The 22,566-nt window shown below is 47.1% G+C and overlaps 3 protein-coding genes across 27 annotated transcripts in view; all 3 read left to right on the top strand.

Moving 5' to 3' along the window:
• The window catches only part of CADPS2 (calcium dependent secretion activator 2), a 452,803-nt gene that overhangs the window by 135,976 nt on the left and 294,261 nt on the right, over window positions 1-22,566 (top strand). For all 25 annotated transcript variants that reach the window (XR_005369828.1, XM_038557504.1, XM_038557491.1 and 22 more), the window contains exon 3: window positions 22,029-22,361. Coding sequence is in view for 24 of the 25 variants with exons in the window: in XM_038557504.1 (XP_038413432.1) it covers window positions 22,029-22,361 (333 nt within the window). In the remaining variant the exon portion in view is untranslated. The remainder of the gene's footprint in view (window positions 1-22,028; window positions 22,362-22,566) is intronic.
• Window positions 2,762-4,067, top strand: RNF148 (ring finger protein 148). The gene has a single exon (XM_038557513.1). It carries the CDS (start codon window positions 2,992-2,994, stop codon window positions 3,892-3,894), a length of 903 nt encoding a protein of 300 aa, XP_038413441.1. The 5' UTR covers window positions 2,762-2,991; the 3' UTR covers window positions 3,895-4,067.
• RNF133 (ring finger protein 133) lies at window positions 6,435-7,861 on the top strand. The gene has a single exon (XM_038557512.1). The coding sequence runs from the start codon at window positions 6,631-6,633 to the stop codon at window positions 7,813-7,815; it is 1,185 nt and encodes a 394-aa protein (XP_038413440.1). The 5' UTR covers window positions 6,435-6,630; the 3' UTR covers window positions 7,816-7,861.

Raw genomic sequence — 22,566 nt, 5'->3', positions numbered from 1 at the left:
TTTTCAAATCTGTCTTTTCAGACAAAGAACCTTGAGCTTTGAGATGTGTTTTAAGGCAAAATATAGTTACCGTGTAAACTCTATGCCCTTAAAAATTAGCAAACTAAAAGAATTATTTTTACCAGCTTTACTGAGGCATAATTGAAAATTGTGTAAATTCAAGGTATACAATGTGATGTTTTGATACATGTATTTGTCTTGAAATCATAGCAGCGAAGCCAGATCACCATCCCCTCACATGGTTATCATCTGTGTGTGTGTGAGAGAGGGAGAGACTTGAGATCTACTTTCTTGGTAAATCTTGAGTATACTTTATTAATTTACTATAGTCACCATGCTGTGTACATCTCCACAACTTTGTGATTTTTTTAATAAACTCATTTGAAGAAGGTAATTCCAGTGTTTTAAAATCTGTTTCAGTTGTGTTTTTCAAGTGCGACGAACACACGGTGTCACGTTACTTTCGGGTGTACACGTAACGTTTGGACAAGCTCATCCTGGATGCTTTGCTCACGCGTGTAGTTAGCATCTGTCACCGCCTGAGGCTCTTACGATACCATTGCCTGTACTCCTTATGCTGCACCACTTACTCCCATGACTTGCAGAATTAGTTCTTAAAATCCTACCTCCAAATGTTAATAATCACAGATTGAACAAACAGCCTCTGATGTGATGATGTAAACAGTCTTCTTAGTAAGGCTTCGCTTCATCACTGTGAATGGAATAGGCCAGGAATTCACTCGGTCTGCAACTGGGGAAAGTCTGCATTTTCGATGTCTTTACAACCGTTCAGCTGTGAACTGAATGACACTTGAAGAAAATGGTATGAGTGATGAAAATTTGTTTCCAAATTCATTTTTAAAAATGAATATTAAATAATATGGGCAAGGGGGTACAATTAAATGCTTTTGTCAAAATGAGAAATATTCTCTCTACATGCCTCTGATTCCTTTTTTTCTTGCCTTTTTTTTTCTTTGTTTTTGTTTTTTTTTGTATCCTCGGGGTGTTTTAGCATGCCCAGGACATAGAGTATATCCCATATAAAGCATATAATGAATGTTTGAGTGTTGCCAAGTTATTGAAGCCTTGAAACAGACTTCAGGTGAATATTTAAAATAGAAGCAAATCAACAATCATCACATGGTGTCACTCATACGGAGAATATAAGAAATAGTGAAAGGGATTATAGGGGAAAGGAGGGGAACTGAGTGGGAAAAATCAGAGAGGGAGACAAACCATGAAAGACTCCTAACTCTGGGAAACACACAAAGGGTTGTGGAAGGGGAGGTGGGCGGGGGCATGGGGTGACTGGGTGACGGGCACTGAGGGGGGCCACTTGGGATGAGCACTGGGTGTTATACTATATGTTGGCAAATGGAATTTAGATAAAAAATTTTTATTAAATAGAAGCAAATCAGCATTAACGGATCTTTAAAACAGTAAAGATGGCATGGTTTGCAACAATAATGTAGTAACTGGTGACGGTTGTGGTCATCCTTTCCTGTACCTGCTACAACCTTTCCAGTTACCACGACTGTTAATTCAACCTTTGAAGTAACTTGCGGACTTGTCTGCGTCTCTGCTCTTTCAGGGGTTCCAAGCCGCTGTCCACTTAGGCTCATCTCACCGCTCTGCTCTCCTCCTCCTCCGACCCACTTCCCATGTAGGGCACCAAAGTGTACTCGTTAACAAGTCAACATCGTAAAATGCTTATTATAAGTTGCCTCCCCAGCTTGGAACCCTCCAGCGTTTCTCTCGTCCCTGGGACCTAACCCTTAATCCTTGGTCCTGAACACTGACTGCTGTTTGCTTTCTCCCTCATCACCTTTCCTACTCTCTTGTTTTGTCAAACACACATTGCTTCACATCTTCTCACTTGCTACGTTCTTTCCTGCGTCAGCATCTGGAAGCTGCCATTTCCTCTGCCTGAAATATTATTCTTTTCTTGGGCAATTCTGATTTATCTTTCAAGTCTTAGACTAAGCACCACACTTCCTTAGAGAATCAGTGCTTCGGCCCCCTAATCAAAGGCTGGCTCCTTTTGTATTCATTCCTCTGATACCCTTTTACTTTCAGAGCCATGCTATTGCAACCTATAGCTATACATTTGTGTGTGTGTGTTTAAAATCTGGCCTCAGTAGATTGTAAGCTTCACATAGTAGGTGTGTGTTTTCTTCTCCAGTATATGAACCATGCTGAGTGTCTGCCTAGCACATAGTAGGTTCTTAGTAACTTCTATAGTGAAAAGTTGAATTTGCCTTGCACATTGCCAACGTACCTGTTTTATTTTTATTTTTATTTTTTTTAATTTTTTTATTTTTTATTTTTTTATTTTTTTTTTTTACGTACCTGTTTTAGAACACGTTTATGGTCCTCGTGTTGAATCTGGGATAAGCATTTAATGTTGGAAGAGAGTGGGAGTGATTCGTTCCCACTGCCCATGGATTAGCATATGCGGTAGCATAGAACCATGCATGAGGACTGGTGACTGGCCACCCACACGTACTGATACGTAAATGATTTCTACTTCACTTAACAGATAGAAAAATAACGAATATAAAGTAGCGTTAGGCAGCTTTTCCCTTTTCACCGAGGTGGGAAAGAACTGCTTTATTGCTTTAGAGTTGATTCTGGTATAACCACGAGTCTCTGCTTAGTAGCTTTCTGGCCAATAGGATTTCAGTATGCAGTGCCCTAATATAAACAACTGGATTGGCTTAAGTACCTCTGATGTCACAATTTCTCCATTAGGGAGTCATAATTTTCTTGAAATCACATTGTAGTAATAACAACTCTTGCTATTCTGTCTCATTATAAGAAAGACAGTCAACCCAAAATAAAAATGCTGGAAGGAGCAACATACCTTTGACCGAGGCAGGCCTTTCTCCATAAATGTGCTTTAATTATCTCCTGCCAACAACCGGAGTTAGCGTCTTTGTTTTACAGTTGATGTTTTGTTTTTTGTTTGTCAGTTAATAGGCAAATGGAGGAATGAGCCTACTTCGAATTACTCCTAGTTCTGTTTCACCTCAACTGCTGAGGCTTAGCATCTTTCTACTACTTAGCCTTCCTGACTCAAAAGGAAAATCCATTTGGACAGCCCACCTGAATATAACCTTTCAGGTGGGAAATCGGATTATATCGGAATTAGGAGAGAGTGGAGTGTTCGGGAATCATTCTCCTTTGGAAAGGGTGTCTGGTGCGGTGGTACTTCCTGAAGGATGGAATCAGAATGCTTGTAATCCCATGACCAACTTCAGCAGGCCGGAGCAGGCACACTCGTGGTTGGCCCTCATTGAACGCGGAGGCTGTACTTTCACACACAAAATCAACGTGGCAGCAGAGAAAGGAGCAAATGGGGTGATCATCTATAACTACCCAGGTACGGGCAACAAAGTGTTTCCCATGTCTCACCAGGGAACGGAAAATATAGTCGCAGTGATGATAGGCAACTTGAAAGGCATGGAACTTCTGCACTTGATTCAGAAAGGAGTCTATGTGACCATCATCATTGAAGTGGGGCGAATGCACATGCCGTGGCTGAGCCATTATGTCATGTCCCTGTTCACCTTCCTGGCTGCCACCGTGGCCTACCTTTTCTTGTACTGTGCCTGGAGACCCCGGGTGCCCAATTCTTCCACCAGGAGGCGAAGACAGATGAAAGCAGATGTGAAGAAAGCTATTGGTCAGCTTCAACTGCGAGTGCTCAAGGAAGGCGATAAGGAACTAGATCCAAATGAGGACAGTTGTGTTGTTTGCTTTGACATATACAAACCCCAAGACGTAGTACGTATTTTAACGTGCAGACATGTGTTCCATAAGGCATGCATTGACCCCTGGCTCTTAGCCCATAGGACATGCCCCATGTGCAAGTGTGACATTCTGAAAACTTAAACCCGGAGAATCTTCTGAAGATGTAACCGAGTCTTTCCAAAGATTGAAATTAAATGAATTCTCTTTTAGCCCTTTATGCCGAGAAAAAGCTCAACTTCATCTTCTTTACCTAAGTACTAAAGAGGATGAAATTTGTGTGTTTTTAAAATAAAACTCCATATCTTGCCCAGCTATTTGAACTTGTTGTTTTTCTATTAGACAGTTACTTTTTGGCCCTTATCCAGATAAGAACCTTAGTATATGTTAAAGGTAAATTACTATTCAAATTAAAATGATTATGACCTTGTGGCCAAAGAGTCATGATATTTCAGTTTTTTTAACATCAATTTTATTTCCCTATTTTTGATATCTAATACTGTTGTTAAGCTTCATTATAGAATTAGATCTTGATTTAATTTTCCATGGTTAATTAATATGGAGTCTGGTTTCCAAAAATACTGAGTAGGTAATATGTTTTAAGTAATAACTTTAGATGATAGCACTTCTGGTTATGTAACAAAACTATTTTAAATAAGTATAGGTCTCATTGAGGAGAGCATCATCAAAAAAATCACTTTTGTTAGCCACAGCCCTTTAAATCCTAGCATACTGAATGGCTCTGGTAGCAAATTTCCCATCTAGAAGTGACTCTAGTAAATGTTTTTGTTTTTTTAAAGTGGTGATAAGTGTATGTCTGTGCATTTTGGTAAAGATCTAGAGCAGAGCTGACATTTTGTTTAGTCGCCTTTACAAACTGTGTCTTTTGCCGTATTTTGCCTCTGTTTAAGTAGATGGACACCCATGTATAACGGTAAGGCTAAGAGATGTGAGTTTTCATTTTGACTGACGTATTTGTGGGTGAAATGCTAAGCCATTGATAGCCAGCCTAGGTGGCACTTTGTAAGTCTATACACTGTGTACTACACGCTTCATGGGTTTTATGGAAATAAAATCAGATTAAAGGCCTTTGGGAAAGAAAATTGACCATGATGAGCTGAAGTTTACATGGTAAATTTTCTTTTTGTGCCACTTTGGTTGAGCCTGTAGGATCCTTTTCTCCTCCTTGCCTGCCTCAGATTGTTTTGATTCACATTTCATGAGAAGAACTAGCTCCCTTAGGCCTGGTGAGACCCAACCAAAACGGTCTCTGAGCATCCTGTGTGTAAAGGTCAGACCTTTGTGATCAAGGTCAAAATTCTTGGTTTCCTAGCGAGTGGATAAGAAGCACCTTGAGAATACCCTCGAGAAAGTGTGTGGCGGCCCCCAGGCCTGGCCGCGTTGGTTAGTTCACAGGTTGCTTTGGTCTGGAGTCATTTTGTGCCGTTGATGGACGTGTAGCAAGAACAGAAACAGAAACAATGCTGGGTCTTCTTGGCTTACAGAATTCAGTTTTCTTTGGCTTCTTAGAACTATTGCAGAGCCAGTGCCGTGTGGACTGCTTACATGAACATCTCCTTTCACGCTGGGAAAGGCAGCGCTGATGGTATGGGGCGGGGGGAACCCACCAGGGACTTTGTTGGTTTTGGCAAAGGTTTTGTTCAAAGCATCTATGACCTTTTAATACAACTATTGGTGGTTAACTCTAAATGGGGACCTTGAAGTTTTCCTTTTTAAAATCAATAGCTGCCTTTTTGTTCGAAATGCATTATGTTAAACTAAGACTGCTACGTAGTTTTTTCCTTGTACTCTTCCTTTCTTCCCTCAAAATATTAGATCAGTAGCAAATGCCAAGGTCTGCAGAGAAGAGAGATTAGTAACGTCCTTTACCACTGTCATCCCTACGGATAGTCCCTGTGAGAGTGAGGAAGTGAAGCTCAAGTCATCTTATAGGATTTAGAAGTGAGAATCCTCCTTTTAAAAATCAGAATCAAAACCAAGCCGAACCAACAAACCTGAGCAAGCATTTATTAAATGAACATAGTGCAGCGGTTTACATGAGAAATAAATATGCCCTGGGACCGAATGTGAGGTAAGGGGTATTACAGAGTTCACTGCTTTGACCACGTAATTATTCATAGTGCTGATTTCTTTTTTTTAAAGCTTTTTTTTTTAAATTTTTTTATTTATTTATGATAGTCACACAGAGAGAGAGGCAGAGACACAGGCAGAAGGAGAGGCAGAGACACAGGCAGAAGCAGGCTCCATGCACCGGGAGCCTGACGTGGGATTCGATCCCGGGTCTCCAGGATCGCGCCCTGGGCCAAAGGCAGGCGCTAAACCGCTGCGCCACCCAGGGATCCCTCATAGTGCTGATTTCTATTTAAAACTTGCCATTCTGTTAAATGTTCCTTTGATTTATGGTCAGAAAAATGATAGTCCTATGACCTTCTTGCATAGGCTTTTCAGGTTTCGTATGCACATGTGTAATATGAATTTTATACTTAATTTTTAGTTTGATACGATACGTATTAATGTGTAGCTCAGGGACTGAATTGACCTTACAGCATAGGCCTCTCCCATGACAGTATTTGAAGCATGCAGACCAAGAAGTTTCCGGCAAGTTCAAAGCTCTCCTCTAATTGGCTGTGTTGTCTTTTAGGTCATAATCACATGACCCCCCTGTAAATAGGATCTGGAGCTACATTAGTGAGACTGGAAATTTCCCCCCCCCCAACCTTAAGTGTTTCTCCTTCTCTCTCTAATAAAACATCTGGGCCTCGTAGGACACCTTTGAGAACTTCTTACAAGAAACATGCTGGAGGACTGCGGAGCCTGCTTTCACCGGGAAGGTTTCTCTCCTGTGGCTCTTCTCACCTGATGGCCAGCAGATGTGGAGGGCACGTGCGCGCGGGTCGGCCTGCGGGCCGCGTGCAGGGCGCGAGGAGTCGGCCCCGGGTCGGCCCCCGGCCCGCCGGCACCGCGGCCTCCTGGCTCATGGAAGTCGGCGTCCTCTGGCTTCTCGGCCAGAACTGCTGCGCGGCCGGGGCCGTGTGGACCGCCTACGTGAACATCTCCTTTCGCGTCGGCTCGCGCCTGCTGTCGGAGCTGGGGGAGGCCGGGGTGTTCGGACGGAGCTCGGCCTTGAAGAGGGTGGCGGGGGTCCTGGCGCCGCCGGAGGGGAGGGCGCAGAGCGCGTGCCAGGCCAACACGAGCTTCGGCGACCCGCCGGCGGGCCCGTGGCTCGCGCTCATCGCGCGGGGCGGCTGCACCTTCACGCAGAAGATCAGGGTCGCCGTGGGGAAGGGGGCCAGCGGGGTGATCATCTACAACTTCCCGGGAACGGGCAGCCAGGTGTTCCCCATGTCTCACCAGGCGTTTGAGGGCGTCGTGGTGCTGATGATCGGGAACCTGAAGGGCGTGGAGATGCTGCACCTGATCCAGAAGGGAGTTCGCGTCACAGTCCTCGTTGACGTGGGGAGAAGGCACATCATCTGGATGAATCACTATTTCGTGTCTTTTGCGATCGTCACAACGGCTACCCTAGCGTACTTCATCTTCTACCACATCTGGAGACTCTGGGTAGCCCGGATTCAGAGCCGGAGGCGGCAGCGGCTAACCACCCACCTCAAGCAGGCCTTCGGGCAGCTGCAGCTCCGGGTCCTCAAGGAGGGGGACGCCGAGCTGGGCGCCAGCGGGGACAGCTGCGTGGTTTGCTTCGAGCTCTACAAGCCTGACGACACGGTTCGTATTCTCACGTGTAAGCACCTTTTCCACAAGGACTGCATCGACCCCTGGATCCTGGCCCACGGGACGTGTCCTATGTGCAAATGTGACATCCTCAAGGCTCTGGGCGTTCAGGTGGACGTGGAAGACGGAGCGGAGTCGTTGCAGGTTCTCATGTCGAGCGAGCTGTCTGCCGCCCTGTCCCCTGGCGCGGAGGGGACCGCCGCCGACCTCCCTGCCCCGGGCGGGTCGGACAAAGGGGCCCCTCCCCAGAACGACAGCCAGCCTCGTTCGGGAGCAGAGGGTGCGGGTCCTTCACCGCGACAGCATGACCCTTGAGGAGGTGGATTAAACCTGTTTGTCAACTCAGGTCCTAATACTGACAGGCAGTCTGTCTGTTCCAAGTGTGCTTTTTGTGTCCCTTTCTGTTACTGTGGCAACTGTCTCCATCCCTCCTCAAGCAGATAAAGGGCCTAGCAGGATTTTTTTGTTTCCCTTTTTGCCTTAGCTGAGTGTGACCTCTTGTCAGTGTCACTCCGGGGGGCGTCTAGGTCCCCTTGCACGTCCAGGTGCACGTTACAACCGAGGACGGCTTCCCCTGCGTGTTTGTACAGATGTTGGGCCCTGTCTTGGTAAGAAAACTGTTAACGTGTTTGCGTGTTCCTTGTACAGAAACCATCAATTGAGTTTGGAAAACAGAAGTTCTTTTACGTGCCAGGACAAGTACAATATACCCCTTTGGAAGTCCTTGGGCTGCATTCTTTGTTCTTAGCATGAAAATGTTGCTGTACGGAATTTTATGACTGTTACCCTCGACAAGCAGCTCTCTTTAAGCTCTTAGTACGTTTTATGTGATCTGTATGTGCAGTGATAGCAATTTTAAAGGTAAAATATTAGCTCTTTCGAGTGAACAGCAAAGAATCCAGTGCCCAGTATAGCTTATAATTACTCCATGTTCCTAATCTGTATAAAGATTTAAATGATAAATCCTCTTAGGTTTAGTTACGGTGTATTTCTTCCCCATGGGTTCCTCCGTACTACCCAGTTGCTTTTGCCACTAAATAGTCAAAACGTTAGATTAGGGCAGCCCTGGTGGCTCAGCAGTTTAGTGCCACCTGCAGCCCGGGGTGTGATCCTGGAGACCCGGGATCGAGTCCCACGTCGGGCTCCCTGCAGGGAGCCTGCTTCTCCCTCTGCCTGCGTCTCACCTCTCTCTCTCTCTCTCTCTCTCTCTCTCTCTCTCTCTGTGTCTCTATGAATAAATAAATAAAATCTTTAAAAAAAATTATTTTGGAGATGGGTGTCACCATGTAGCTGTTGTTATGATGCCTTGGGACGGTGTTCGTCACTGCATTCCCAGGATCTAGCACAGTGCAAGGCCCTGAAATATTTTTGGAGTGAATGAACTGGTAACTCATGATTTTTTTTCATTATCTGAATATGTGTTAATAAATAACAGTATGCAGTATTCTAGAATCATTACCATTTTGTGTCATCTAGAGGACTGACCTGGGTGCATGTTCCATGACAGACCCAACCCTTGAGGATTTTGTGGTTTGCTCTTTACATGAATGCTGTTCTCCGTCAGTCTTTTCTATGCAGCCTCATTGGGTTTCTCCTTTCTTTTCTTGGTTCATTGTTGTCAACCTAAAACCTGACTAACCATGTGTATGAAATGAACATTTCCTCACTTTTATAATTCAGTGTCTTGTGAATATGGACGTTGAACCAGCATGTGCTTGTTTTGATTGGAGAATTTTCAGTGGATGCCCTTTGAAGGGTCCGTGAGCTGGGGAACTGTCTTTGCTGAGCGCCTCGCAGGGAGCAGCCAGTGGGCTGAGCGCTTTCTGTTGCTTTTCCTTATGTCAGAACAAAACAGCCTTAGTTTTCGCCCTTTGAGTGTTGTAAACAGATCAATAAACCACTTTGAATTTAATAACTGGGATCTGAAATAAGACTATGTCCAATGTAAGGTGGTATTTCTTATAGTAGTTTTCTACCTTCTTTGTGGGCTATGTCATTTTCTCTTAATGCATAGTGATGTAAATAAATTTTGTCATAATGGCATGGGAACATCATATGAACTATTTTGCCCCTAACACCAGTGTCATGATGGATTTCCCTTGCATTTCTCCTTTGTGTGTATTTTTGCATTCTCTAGTGGTTTGATTCCCCACACCTCAAATTAGGGGTGTTTCTTAGATGTTTCTTAGATAAATGCAAATTTGTTTCTTTATTACTGGGATAAAATAGGTTCAATATTTGTGAAAGTGGGGATCCCTGGGTGGTGCAGCAGTTTGGCACCTGCCTTTGGCCCAGGGTGCGATCCTGGAGACCCGGGATCGAATCCCACATCGGGCTCCCGGTGCATGGAGCCTGCTTCTCCCTCTGCCTATGTCTCTGCCTCTCTCTCTCTCTCTCTGTGTGACTATCATAAATAAATTAAAAAAAATTAAAAAAAATATTTGCGAAAGTGAAATGGATTCTAAAGAGCCCGAGCACTGATTAGATGATGCAATAGGTGATTTTACCTGTGTTCCCTTATATTACAGGACAGGCCGATTGTGTCCCTGTCCCTTGCTAGAGGATTGCTGTGATGCAGTCGTACTGCAGAGAGACGTTGCTCAGCCGTCATATTTACCGTAGTGTGGGTACTTCAGAGGGTCTAGGTGGGATCTGGTGTTTCTGATGGTATTGAGGTTTAGTGCACAGTGTTTTCTCCTTCTACAAACCTACAGCTTTTCGAAGTAGCACACAAGTGGGGGAAAGGAGCAGAATTCAGAGAAGCACTGATGTGAAAGGAGTAAGCCTTCACATACTGCTCCTGTGACAAGGAGCCTTGGCGACTCCATGTTCTTGCTCCACCATTGACTGTGGGCACCCGTTTCTGCATTAGAACTTACCTGGCTTTGTATTTAGTGCATTTTAAAAAATGTTTAGTGTGGGTGATGAAGAGGAAGGAGGACTGAGTTGTTAGAATTACCAACACAAATATCTTAACATATGCTTGTTTTTCTAGCCTGCAAGAATTCTTTGGGGAGAGGGAGGGGGTAATGAACCTGAAATGAGTGGCTCCCTGTGCACACAGGTGTCAGAACTCTTTGTCAGTCCCTCCACAAAAACCTCCCCTTTTCGTAGACGTACCACCTATAAGCATAACAGCCGTCTTCACGACTGTGCGGCTAGCTTAGACCTCCAAGGTACAGAACTCCTTGATGACTTCAGCTGCTGACACGGACTTTCCTCACTGCTGAAGACCAGAACAGTCAGGATTTCAAACCTTCTCTACGTCCGTGATATCGTGATATTCATCTCCCAATTCAGCAGCACGCCATTGTTGCCACACATCAGCTTTTGTCATTTTTGAAAACTTCCCAACTAAGGAGCATATTTTTTCAGAATTCCCCCTCTGAATTCACTTGGCCTTTTTTTTGGGGGGGGGTCATCTACTTCTCAGTTTATTTTTTAATAATAAATTTATTTTTTATTGGTGTTCAGTTTGCCAACATACAGAATAACACCCAGTGCTCATCCCGTCAAGTGCCCCCCTCAGTGCCCGTCACCCAGTCACCCCCACCCCCGCCCACCTCCCCTTCCACCACCCCTAGTTCGTTTCCCAGAGTTAGGAGTCTTTATGTTCTGTCTCCCTTTCTGATATTTCCCACACATTTCTTGGCCTTTCATTTCCATGATTTGCTTTTGGTGTCACTTCACGCAGGGGTTCCTGCACCATTCTTTCCCAGCCCATCTGTTTTCCAGCTGCAGCCTGGAACCCAGTGTGAGCCATTTGTTGCACAGGCCCCTGAGTTCTTGCCCTGTAGACTTCTCTGCAGGATTGTTTGCTGGTCCTCAGTCCTCTCTACTGATTTTCTTCAGATGTTTACTTCCATTTAAAAATTCTTTATTCTCTTAACTCCCTTTATTTCTCATAGAGCAGGACTTCTCGACCTTGGCTGCATGCCAGAATCACTTGGAAAGCTTTTGAAATTCTCTACCCAGGCTGCATCTAAGGCCTGTGCTGTGCTCTGGAACCCAGGCATCAAAATTTTTTTAGTTGCCCAGTTGATTTCAGCAGACAAGGTTGAGAACCACTTACCGTAGGGCTGTCCCAAAGAGCCTTTACATTCATCAAATTCTCAATTTTACCTTCTGTTTCCTTCACATTGACTTGTTTTCACTTTTTCAAAATTGTGAGGTAGAAATATAAATAACAAGTTGTACAGGGTGATGCTTCATGAAGAGGAATTGACAAAGGCGTCTGGGAATAGACTAGATTTCAGCTAGAGAAACCAGGAGCTACCACTTGGGAAGAGGGGCATTCTGATGGAGAGAAGGATGTGAACAACAGTGGTGGTGGGTTTTTCCCTCAAGAAAGATGTTGATTGGGGATCCCTGGGTGGCTCAGGGGTTTAGCGCCCACCTTTGGCCCAGGGCATGATCCTGGAGACCAGGGATCGAGTCCCACATCAGTGCTCCCTGCATGGAGCCTGCTTCTCCGTGTGTGTAATAAATAAATAAAACCTTTAAAAAAAAAAAAAAAAAAAGAAAGATGTTGATTGTTGGTAATTCAGGCAATAAAATAATAATCCTCCAAAACTTAAGAACTCTGATAGATCATGGATTCCTAATCTATTTTTTTCAGTTTTTATTTACATTTCACTTAACATACAGTGTAATATTAGTTTCAGGTATAGAATGTAGTGATTTGTTGCTCACAACACCCAGTGCTCACAACAAGTGCTCTCCTTAGTCCCCATCACTCATTCAAACCCTCCCCCCACCCAACTCCCCTATGGCGACCCTCAGTCCTCTATAGTTCAGAGTCTGTGTAACAATCGTGTTTTATAAAGAAGTTAGTGACCTATAGAATTTTGGTTTTCCAGAGGCTGTTGTAATAATCCAGGAGTGATGAGAAAATAATAGTGATAAAAAGCAATAGTAGATGGATTGGATGAGATGAATATAATGTGGGCCACCTTTAAGACGGTGTTCTTTGATTTCATTTGCTGGTTTGTATTTTCTAACTCACTTCTTTTTTTTTTTTAAAGATTTTATTCATCTATTCATGAGAGACACAGGCAGAGACACAGGCAGAGGGAGAAGCAGGTTCCATGCAGGGAGCCTGATGTGGGACTCGATCCCAGGTCTCCAGGATCACGCCCTGGACCGAAGGCGACGCTCAACCGCTGAGCCACTCAGGCTGCCCTGTAACTCACTTCGTAATGACCAGGGTGGCACTGATTTCAAAACTGGTCCATACCCCTGACCATCTTCTTCGGTTTATTTCCCATTTAGGAACATGGTAGATACTGAGTGGAAGAGTTAGGGTCACAAGGAATTGAGGAAGACTCAAGGATGACTCCTAGCCCTGCTGCAGAGCTCTTGGAGTCAGGAAATCTGGGAGTGTGCTGTGGGGGGCAGATAGCTGTTTTAACAAGTCCTCCAGGTGATTGTGGGGAACACTCAGGTTTAGGGACCTCTACTGTGTCTCAGAAAGTCAGTGTTCAAACAAGAAGGTATCACACAGCTGTAATTGGAATGAAATCATATAAATGTAGATAACTGTGCATCTTAAAGCACTACACAAATAATAGTTGCTATTGGTACATTGAGAGACACATTTAGGCATATTTCACGTGTTCAACTTCTCTGATTTATGCCTGACTTGTGAATATAAATGCTTACTCCCTTCCTCTCCCAGTTCTAGTTTCTCTACCACCCCATCACACTGCCACTCATCATTTGTGAGAAAACATATATTTTAGACAATGTATGAGTTCCAAAGTTAGAAAAGGACAAAAAAGCAGAAAAAAGCAGGTTAGAAAAAAAACAGGTTAGAAAAAAAAACAGGTTAGAAAAAAAACAAAAAGCAGAAAGAGCTTTGGGCAGTCCACACCGAGTAAGGATGGTGTCTAATAAACTGATTTAGTAAAGGTCTGAGGAAAACGTATGCAAATAGAGGGCCATCAGAAATTCAGAAAGGAATTGTAAAAATGCCTAGGTTTGGGTTCATAAAACTAGCTTCACAAATACTGGAGGGAGACTTAGTGTCCATAAAAATGTAGCTGGAAGTCCATGTAAGCAGGCCACCCGAAAGTGTGTGGCATCTTCCGTGTCAACAGCACAGCTACTGCGTCTGTAGCTACAGTTACTCCTTTTCACGTTCATGATGAGATCTTACTCCCGTGGCAAATTGATAATTTTATTCATACAACAAATATTGATCGCCCTGGAAATACAGGGACAAACCATATGATTCCCATTGCCCTAATGGAGCTTGCTTCCTAGTGGGATTAAGTTACAGCAAAAATATAGTATGGTAAATGGTAATAAGTGCTGTGCAGAAAAACAAAACTGAAAATAGGGCAGGAACCGTCAGAGGCAGAGTTGGAGGTTTAAGTGGAGGAGGTTTCACTGAGAACATGAGCAGTTGAACTGAAGACCTGGGAAGAATGCAGGCTCTGCACTCCCACACATACGTGGGAAATGTGGCAGGTGCTGAGAGCCGCCGGGCAGGTTAGGGCGCCTGTCACCTGAGGAATGTTTACCCTTGAACACCGTGTTCACAGCCACTTAAAATGTGAAGAATGGCCTTGGGAAGAACTTCGATTTCCTTGGCTACTACAGAGGAGAGAAGTCAGAGAGAATGCGCGCTGTAGGGAATGTGTTGCCACCAGGAAAGGGGTGAGGCAGGGGGAGAAGGGGAGACAGAGACCCTGAATCCTCAAGCAGAAGCCCCGCTGAGCTTGATCCCAACACAGGGCTTGGTTCCATGACCTTGAGATCATGACCTGAGCGGAAATCAAGAGTAGGACGCTTAACCAGCTGAGCCACCCAGGTGCCCAGAGGAGTCTACGTTCTGAAAAGGCTCTTGGATTTGTTCCCTTGAAGTTCCTCACTATCTGGAAAACTCACTTCTGGGATTAAAAAAAAACCAACATTCTTATTCCATGCATAGTTGCCATCTGGTGGAATAACAAATAACTACAAGGTGTGAACCACAGAAATTGATTCAACAAATATTTATCCAAATATTTATCGAGAGCCATTAGATGTCAGAGAGGTGGTCATTCAGTGATATTTGGGTTCATTTTTCTTTGACTCAGCAGAAGGTTTATTTTGAAGATTTACTTTCCAGATTTTTTTTTTTTTTCAGTTTGGATCTTCATTTCCCTGCCATAGGCTCCTGGGTTATCAAGAGTAAATAACTTAGTATCCTTATGATTCACATTTTACAAATCTAGAATGTGAAAGGCTGGTAGCTCATTCTCTGGTATCCTGATAATATTGTAGGAAGTAAAGTGATTTGGTTTTTAGAAATATTCTCAGTTGCTCTGTCAACATTAATATATCACTCATCTTCTCAGAAGTTTCCTGAGATATTGTATTTGCAGCAAAGGGACCAGTATTTGTTTTCCAATCCATTGTGGATTTTTTTGTAAAATAAAAATCATGTGTTTAACTTACTCTGAATTGCATAACATAATTTGGATTGATGGAGGTGTAGATGGGTATGTGAGAGAAACACTAGACTAGAATGTCATTTGTAGAATCTAGGCTGGAGGTATATGTCAGAACAAAGGCAGTTGTTCGTTTTAATGATTTTTTCACACTTGATCAAGGAATGAGATTGGTTAAATGAGTGATTTTTCAAACCACTACAAACCTTTTCAATTTTTCTATATGGACACATTCACAACAAAATGTCGGTGTAGAATCCTGGTTTTGGATGTCATGGCAACATCACATCACTGTGAATTTCTAAAAATTCTCTGTTGTCTCTAGTGGACGAATACTAATAATTTAGTTTTAGATTATTGGGGCATTGCTCCATGGATCACACTTCCCATAACCCTGATGAAACTCTTAATTTATTGTATAATACTAAAAAAGTTTTAAGAAAGTCTCTCTTTTCCACCAGCGAGGAAACTGACCCAGGACGTTGCAGGGTTTCTGGGCTCATGTCACACCTTGAAACCCAGGTCTGATCCCCTCTGGGGTGTGTTACGTTATTTCCCTGCCGATGAAAGGAGAACGGCACAGAGGTGAGGGTGAGGTGAACAGAATTACAAAATTGATGTTGGAATATTGTAAAGCTGGAAGACCGAGCACATTTTCTTTGTTCCATATAATAAAGGATTTATTGAACATCATATACTAGGAGACTACACAAGTCATACGCTAATGCAAATTTTTTACATATCAGCATCATGAGGGGGGAATAAACCATCTTCTTAAGATAGGCAGGATGAAGTAACTCAACCCAGGAACTTAGTGTTTTCTGTGGTACCAGGAAACACTGAAATAAGGGCGAGGGCACGTGTCGAGAGAGGGCTGCATCTTTTTTCACTGACTGTATTCATGTAGAAATTCACATTTGCTATGTCCTCGCTTCCTTTTCCACTGTGAACATTTTTTTTTTTAACCCTACACCATCCCAGTCTCAGAATTGGAAGCCCTGCTAGTACCCGATGGTCTTGCTTCTCTGTGTATATTTGTCTTTAGAGTGAGGAACTTGGTAATTTTCTCAGTTTCAGGCTCTGTTGTTACCGGGCTAAGGAAAGTGCACCGTTGGCTTAGGGAAGTTCAAGGATATCACTGAGTTGGAAGTTCCCATAAAGAAACCTGAAGGATCTATTATTACTAGTTCATAATATTTGAAAAAAGGCTTTATAAAAACTTAATAATATGGATAAGTTGATAGGAATAGCATGCATATATTTTTTAAAAAGAAGTTTCAGATCACATTTATGTTCATTTGAATATGAATTCTTCTCAGTCGAACCTCAAGACAATGCAAGAAGGTTTTAGTAGGTTAGACGGTTTAGACTTGTTCTAAGGGCTTTAGTTGTAAGGAAGGATCGTTTGAGAGTACCTGCTTTCTAGTTTAAAGATAGAGGGTAAAGGTAGCACCTAAATTTTTCAAATAAGAGATTGTTTGCTATCAGTTTTAAGTTATCACTTTTTCACATTTGACAAGGGAATGGCACTGGTTAAATTAGTGGTTTCCAAACCTTTGGTATTCATGGATCCGTAAACACCAAGGTCAAGTACAGCTTTTTTAAATTTTTTGCCAAGAAAGATGATTGACCAAAATAAGAAAAAATTAACCCACGATTAATAACACTGTATTACAAATAAGTGTCTGTTGAACCTAAGATTTCAACTAAGATACTGAATAAATTTAGCTTTACTAAAATTACTTTGCGGTCTACATTAATGTACACTGAATCAGACAAAACTACATCCTATAGGGGTCAAAACACCACCTTTTGGATTCAGTAACTTTCCAAAGTCCATTACTACTCAAAGGACCTCATGCATTCCTTTAAAATTTGAGTATTGAATGATACTCAGAGGCTTTAAAGGTGCAGGTCTAATGAAATGCATGCATGGTCTAAGCAAGGGAGAAATACAGCGATGCTCCATGGAGGACACGACACGTATGTTTGATACCTTCAGAGAACATAGGGAGCCCCTCCCTGAAGGCTCAGAAAAAAGAACTGGCATCAAGCAGGGAGCAGCTTCACAAAGGAGGTAGAGAGTAACAGGAGAAAATTCTACTTACTGATTCTCTTCATTCAAATCGGTTGCTCAGTTTAATGAGCTCTAAATTGGCAAATCCCCAAATTTGATTATATGGTGGCGAAGAAGGCAGCTCTCAAATGAGTCCATTTGGGCTTAGATTCTCACTCTTAACCTCTGGCATGTTTCTCCCCCACCTCCCCCCCTTGCTGCTTTTTTTCTTCCCTTAGCCTTTGGAATAGCTTCCGGCACCTACTTTGTGCTAAGGTTAATATATGTAAAAAGCTAGAACATTTTCTAGCTTTTTTTCAAAATGCTGTTCTAATCACATGACTCCCTGACTTTAAGGTTTGGAAGGCGTTCCACGTTCTTGAGATAAAAGCCAAGGACCTTCCAGGGGTTATGAAGCCTGTCCCTCCTCTCTAGCCTCTTTTTATTCCACTGGTCCTTTCACTGAAGCCCAAGGAGCCTTTTCAAGCCCACTTAGATAAGCTGTGTTCCCCCAACCAGGATCCTCGGTATCCCCACATTTCCAAACACATTCCTCTCCATTTTTGTATCTCTAGGCACCTCCTCAGGGAATCCTCTGTGACTTCCTCAGATGGGCTCAGAACTTTGTGACACTCTCAGGGCTCTAGAAACTCCCATTGTATTCACCAAGCTGCCGCCAGTTCCTGTAATTATCTTCCCTCCAGTGTAGGTTCTGTGAAGGAGCTCACTCGTCTCTTTGGCTCCCGAGTATATTCTCAACACTGAGCACATTGCCCAGTGTGTAGTATGTTCTGATAAATATTTATGGAACGAATGGGTGAGGTTTGGGGGAGGAAGCCTGTAGAGTGTTGAGCTAAACAAGTGTGCGCCTTTATTGGAACAGAAAATGTGTCCTCCAGAGAGGTGGAAGGGAAGACTGGAAAGGCCACGTGAGGGAGACCCAGATGGATGAAGACACCGGCACAGTCCAGTGCAGATGGGGAAGCTCGTTGACAGGCTTGAGCATGTGCAGTGAGCTGATGAACCCCGGTGTTGGTACTGGAAAATGGGGAATTTACATAGAATGGCACTAAATTCGTCGCTGTTAAAAGGCTTCAAGGATTGGCTAACTTCCCCTCTGAAAAAGTTTCAGAAAACATGCCTTGTTTCTCTAGGCGCAGCATACATTATGGGAATTATTAGCAGTTGACGTTGTTAAGGAGAGAAAGGCATGTCTTATGGGTGGGACTCCTGTACTTTGTGGCTGTTTTCCTGGCTGAGCACATGCTGGCAGCCTTCCCAGGAGCCATCTCCTGGATAGCCACCATGATCTGGCAGGCAGGTAATGTTCTTCCTGTCATTGTACAATCCTTCTGAAGCAAAGAAGCAATGCACGGATCAGATCAAAAGTACTGTGTGAACAATAAGTGCTTCTGTGGAAAAGTCCGTTTGAAGTCTTATTTGGACAGCTGGGCAGACTCCCCTTCTGCAGACACAGTTTTCTGTTGTAGTCCTCACACTTCAGTCTTGTTATTTAGCACGACTTTAAGATATTCGGTGATTTTTTTTTAGTCCATCAACTGAGCAGGTGAATGGAGAGGGTGGCCATTCGTGGTGCTCAGGAGGCCCCCATGCGGGGTATAACTTGCTAAAACGTGGGAAGCCGTGACTGCGAGGATGTTACAGCGTTTTGATGCCCGTGTCCTGACTCCCACACTGAATTACTTGGATGTTCAGTGGCATTTTCACATAAAGGTCACTGATCGGGAACTCCGCAGATCGTGGCCCGCGCCGTCAGGATGGAGGCTGCCAGGGGTGAACTGTGATGAGTGGGAGGAGGGAGGGAGGAGGTAGCTAATGCTGCTTTCGAATTCTGTCAGTCTCTGCTCTCCCGACGTGTGACCGTGGGCCGGTCACTCCATAGCCTAAGCCACTTAATCCATGAAGGATAACAAGGCACAGGGTGATTGGGGGCAAAAGGAGATAATAGGTGAAGAGCTGTAGGGAGACACAGTGAGTTTGTTGTAAACTGAATTCCCTTGGTTGCTTCAGCACCAATATGGCAGCCGAGGTGGGACCCAGACAGTGTCTTTGAGGATCCTGGGGCGTCGAGCGGAAAGCTGGTCTAGGTGCACCTGAAGCTAGGACCATGCTTTGTCTGCCTTTGACTAAAAGTGACTGTGAAAGGATAGAAGGTTAAGATCATTTGTCTCTACTGGGACTAAGTCCATCATCAGTTTCATAACTTATGTAACACCTGAAAAAATCTTAAAAAACTACCACTTCGCAATTACAGCAGATTGTCGCTTAGGCATTACATTTTTAAACAATATACCTTTTCTTCACAAAACTAGGTTTACTTTTCTCTGCGATGTTACCTCTGCTTCCTTCTGCGATCTCTTTTTCGCATTCATGTGGACAAGGTCCACGTCTGAGGTTAAGCATCTGATTGAAGGTCAGTGAACCTTAGTGGTTCATTGAAGTTAGGCAAGTGCGTGGATGGGGAAACAACCGTCCAAACCATTGATTCCCTCCTCATTCGCACATTGTCTGGGTATTTTCTAAGCACTTGCTCTGTGCTTGAGTGGTGGTGCGTCCTACAGATTCGGTGGGGGGTGACACCATCTTTGGGTTCATGGAGCTTGCTCTCTAGTGAGGAAGAAAGTAAAATGGCCATAAAACCTTCCCTCACCCATCACAGGTTGCTGGGGTTGCATCTGCACCATACAGGATCGGCCGATTCAAGCAGTTGGGGAAGGAATCAGTACGGGAGGGTTGATGGATCGGGGATGGGAAGCCTTAGGAAGAGAGGATTGGGTGATGGTGAGGTGGACTGGGTGAAGTTTGGGGAAGCAGAGCAGTGGGGCTGGAGCACGGGCACTGAGCGGGGCAGGATGCCGAGCGAGGCCGCCAGAGGGGTAGTCTGGAGCCATCTGAAGTAGGACCTTGGTGACGATGTGGGGGGAAAGTTAGTGAAGAATTTGTAAGCCGGGGAAGGACCGACATGGCCAGGTTTCTCAAAAGGAATCCTAGCTGGATACCCCCGGAGGGAAGAGGCTGGGGAAGTGAGTCCGGCGGCTTCCAGGTCACTTCTGAGGCGGGAAGGCCCGGTGACAGCTCTTGCTCTCGGGACAGGGTGAGGGGCAGGAAGGCGTCGCCTGAGGAGCTTGTGCGGTGGGACCGGCCGGCGGGCGTCGAGGCCGTGGGGCCGGAGAGGTCCGCGCGGGGCAGACAGGGCCCGAGTGGCGCCGGGTCTCCAGGCCGACGTCGCGGAGGCGGGCAGGGCCGCCCAGGAGCAACCTTGCACCTGAGCCCGCCCGGGGCACCCGGTCCGTCAGCCGCCCTGAGGCGTCGCGCTTCGGAGCGTCCGGTGGGTCCGTCCGGTGGGTCCCGCTGTGACCCGGTCGGCTCCGACGAGGGGGCTGGCGGCTGCGGCCTGCGACGCCGCGGGGAGAGGCAGCCGCCCTGGGGGGGGGAGGGGCGGGGGCGGGGCCTCGGAGCGGAGCCGCCTCACACTTCGCTTCCTGGGGCGCACGCGGCGGCGCCTCGGGAGACCTGGGAGCCGGGTCCTGAGCCCAAACTTCGCCCGAGGGAAGCCAGGGTCCACGGGAGGCCGTACTTTCTTCAACAGATCTTTTTTTTTTTTTTTTTTTTTTAATATTTTATGTATCCCTGAGAGACCCAGAGAGAGGCCGAGAGCCAGGCAGAGGGAGAAGGAGGCTCCCTGCGGGGAGCCCGATGCGGGACTCGATCCCGGGCTCCATCCAGGTCTCGATCTGGGGCTCCATCCGGGGCCGACATGGGGCTCCATCCAGGTGTCCATCTGGGGCCCGATCCTGGGCTCGATCTAGGGCTCCATCCGGGGCCCAATCCGGGATTCGATCCAGGGCTCCATCCGCGGCTCCATCCAGGTGTCCATCCGGGGCCCGATCCGGGGCTCCATCCGGGCCCGATCCTGGACTCGATCCAGGGCTCCATCTGGGGCCCGATCCAGGGCTCGATCCAGGGCTCCATCCGGGGCTCGATCCGGGGTTCCATCCAGGGCTCCCTCCGGGGTGCGGGGTCACGGCCTGGGTGCTCCCCGGCAGAGCCCCGGCAGGTCGGCCTGCAGGCCGGGCTCCGTGGGGGCGCCGGGTGGGCTGCGCGCAGACCCGGGGCTGCCCTGCGGCGGGTACTGACTCGGGGGGACGCAGACGTACCTGGCGGCAGGTGCTGAGCAAGCCCGAGCGACATGCGAGTGCGAGACGGCGGACGGGCCGCGGGGGCGGGGACAGGGCGGGGACAGGGCGGGGTGGCCCGGCGTGGGCACTGGCCTCGAGGGCCCGGCGCTCCCTGCGGCCCACGCCGCCTCCCGCCCGCCCGCGCCCCTTGCGCTCTGCCCCGGCCACTTGGGTCGTGCTGCCTGCCGCAGGCTTGCCCTGCATCTCGTCCCCGCGCCGCCCTGCTGCTGAGGACGCTCCGTTCCCCAGGCAGCGACCTGGCCCCGGCGGATGCTCGGATGCTCGTCCCGGGACGCCTGTCCCCGACCGCGTCCCCGCGCCCCGCAGCCGGACCTCGTGCCCGGGCTTTGCTCTGCACTCAGCTGGGCTGGCCCCGCCCCCCCACGCCGCCCCGCCCCGCACGCAGGCACGCGCACGCACACATACAGGCACGCGCACGCACGCACATATACATGCACGTGCTCGCGCACAGACACGCACGCACACAGATATACATGCACGCCCGCGCACGCAGCCATACGGGCACGCGCACGCCCGCGCACAGGCATACAGGCACGCGCACGCAGGCGCGCGTCCGAGCTCTTCCTTTCCGGGTTGGGCGCCGGCGGGTGGAGCTGGCGCGGCCTCGTCGGCGGGCGAGGGCCCGCGGGGCGGGGCGCGTGCCCGGGGCGGCCCACCCCGCGGTGCTGCGGCCTCCTCGAGGCGTGCGGCCCGTCGCGAACGCGCCCTCCTGGCAGGCGGCTGGGCCTTCCGCTCTGTGCCGAGCGGCCCGAGTGCGGCGGCCGTTTGGCCGGGCGTCCCGTAAGCGGCTGTTGGGTGTGTTTGCGTGTCTTGCAGGTCTTCCTGAAGAGCGACAGGGTGGCCAGGATGGTCCAGAGCGGAGGATGCTCCGCCAACGACTTCAGGGAGGTGTTCAAGAAGAACATCGAGAAGCGTGTGCGGAGCCTGCCCGAAATCGACGGCCTGAGCAAGGAGACGGTGCTCAGCTCGTGGATAGCCAAGTACGACGCCATCTACAGGGGCGAGGACGACGTGTGCAGGCCGCCCGGCCGCGGCGCCCTCAGCGCGGTGTCCGAGCTCATCCTCAGCAAGGAGCAGCTCTACGAGATGTTCCAGCAGATCCTGGGCGTCAAGAAACTGGAGCACCAGCTGCTCTACAACGCGTGCCAGGTAAGCGGCCCCGAGCGCCGGCGGCCAGAGCCCGCGAGCTGCCAGCTGCGAGCTGCGAGCCGCGAGCGGGGCGCCCCGTGGCCACCGCGGCTGCCAGGCTGAGCGCGCGTGAATTCTCGCGGATGGGCGGCAGCTGAAGGAAGGAGAGACGAGCATCCGGACGCTCCATCTCGTACGCAGTCGTGCCCTGTCCTAGGATGTCACG

This window comes from Canis lupus, chromosome 14 (genome assembly GCF_011100685.1).
Source record: "Canis lupus familiaris isolate Mischka breed German Shepherd chromosome 14, alternate assembly UU_Cfam_GSD_1.0, whole genome shotgun sequence".
In the NCBI taxonomy this organism is placed as follows: Eukaryota; Metazoa; Chordata; class Mammalia; order Carnivora; family Canidae; genus Canis; species Canis lupus.
This window is presented reverse-complemented; position numbering and strand designations above follow the sequence as displayed.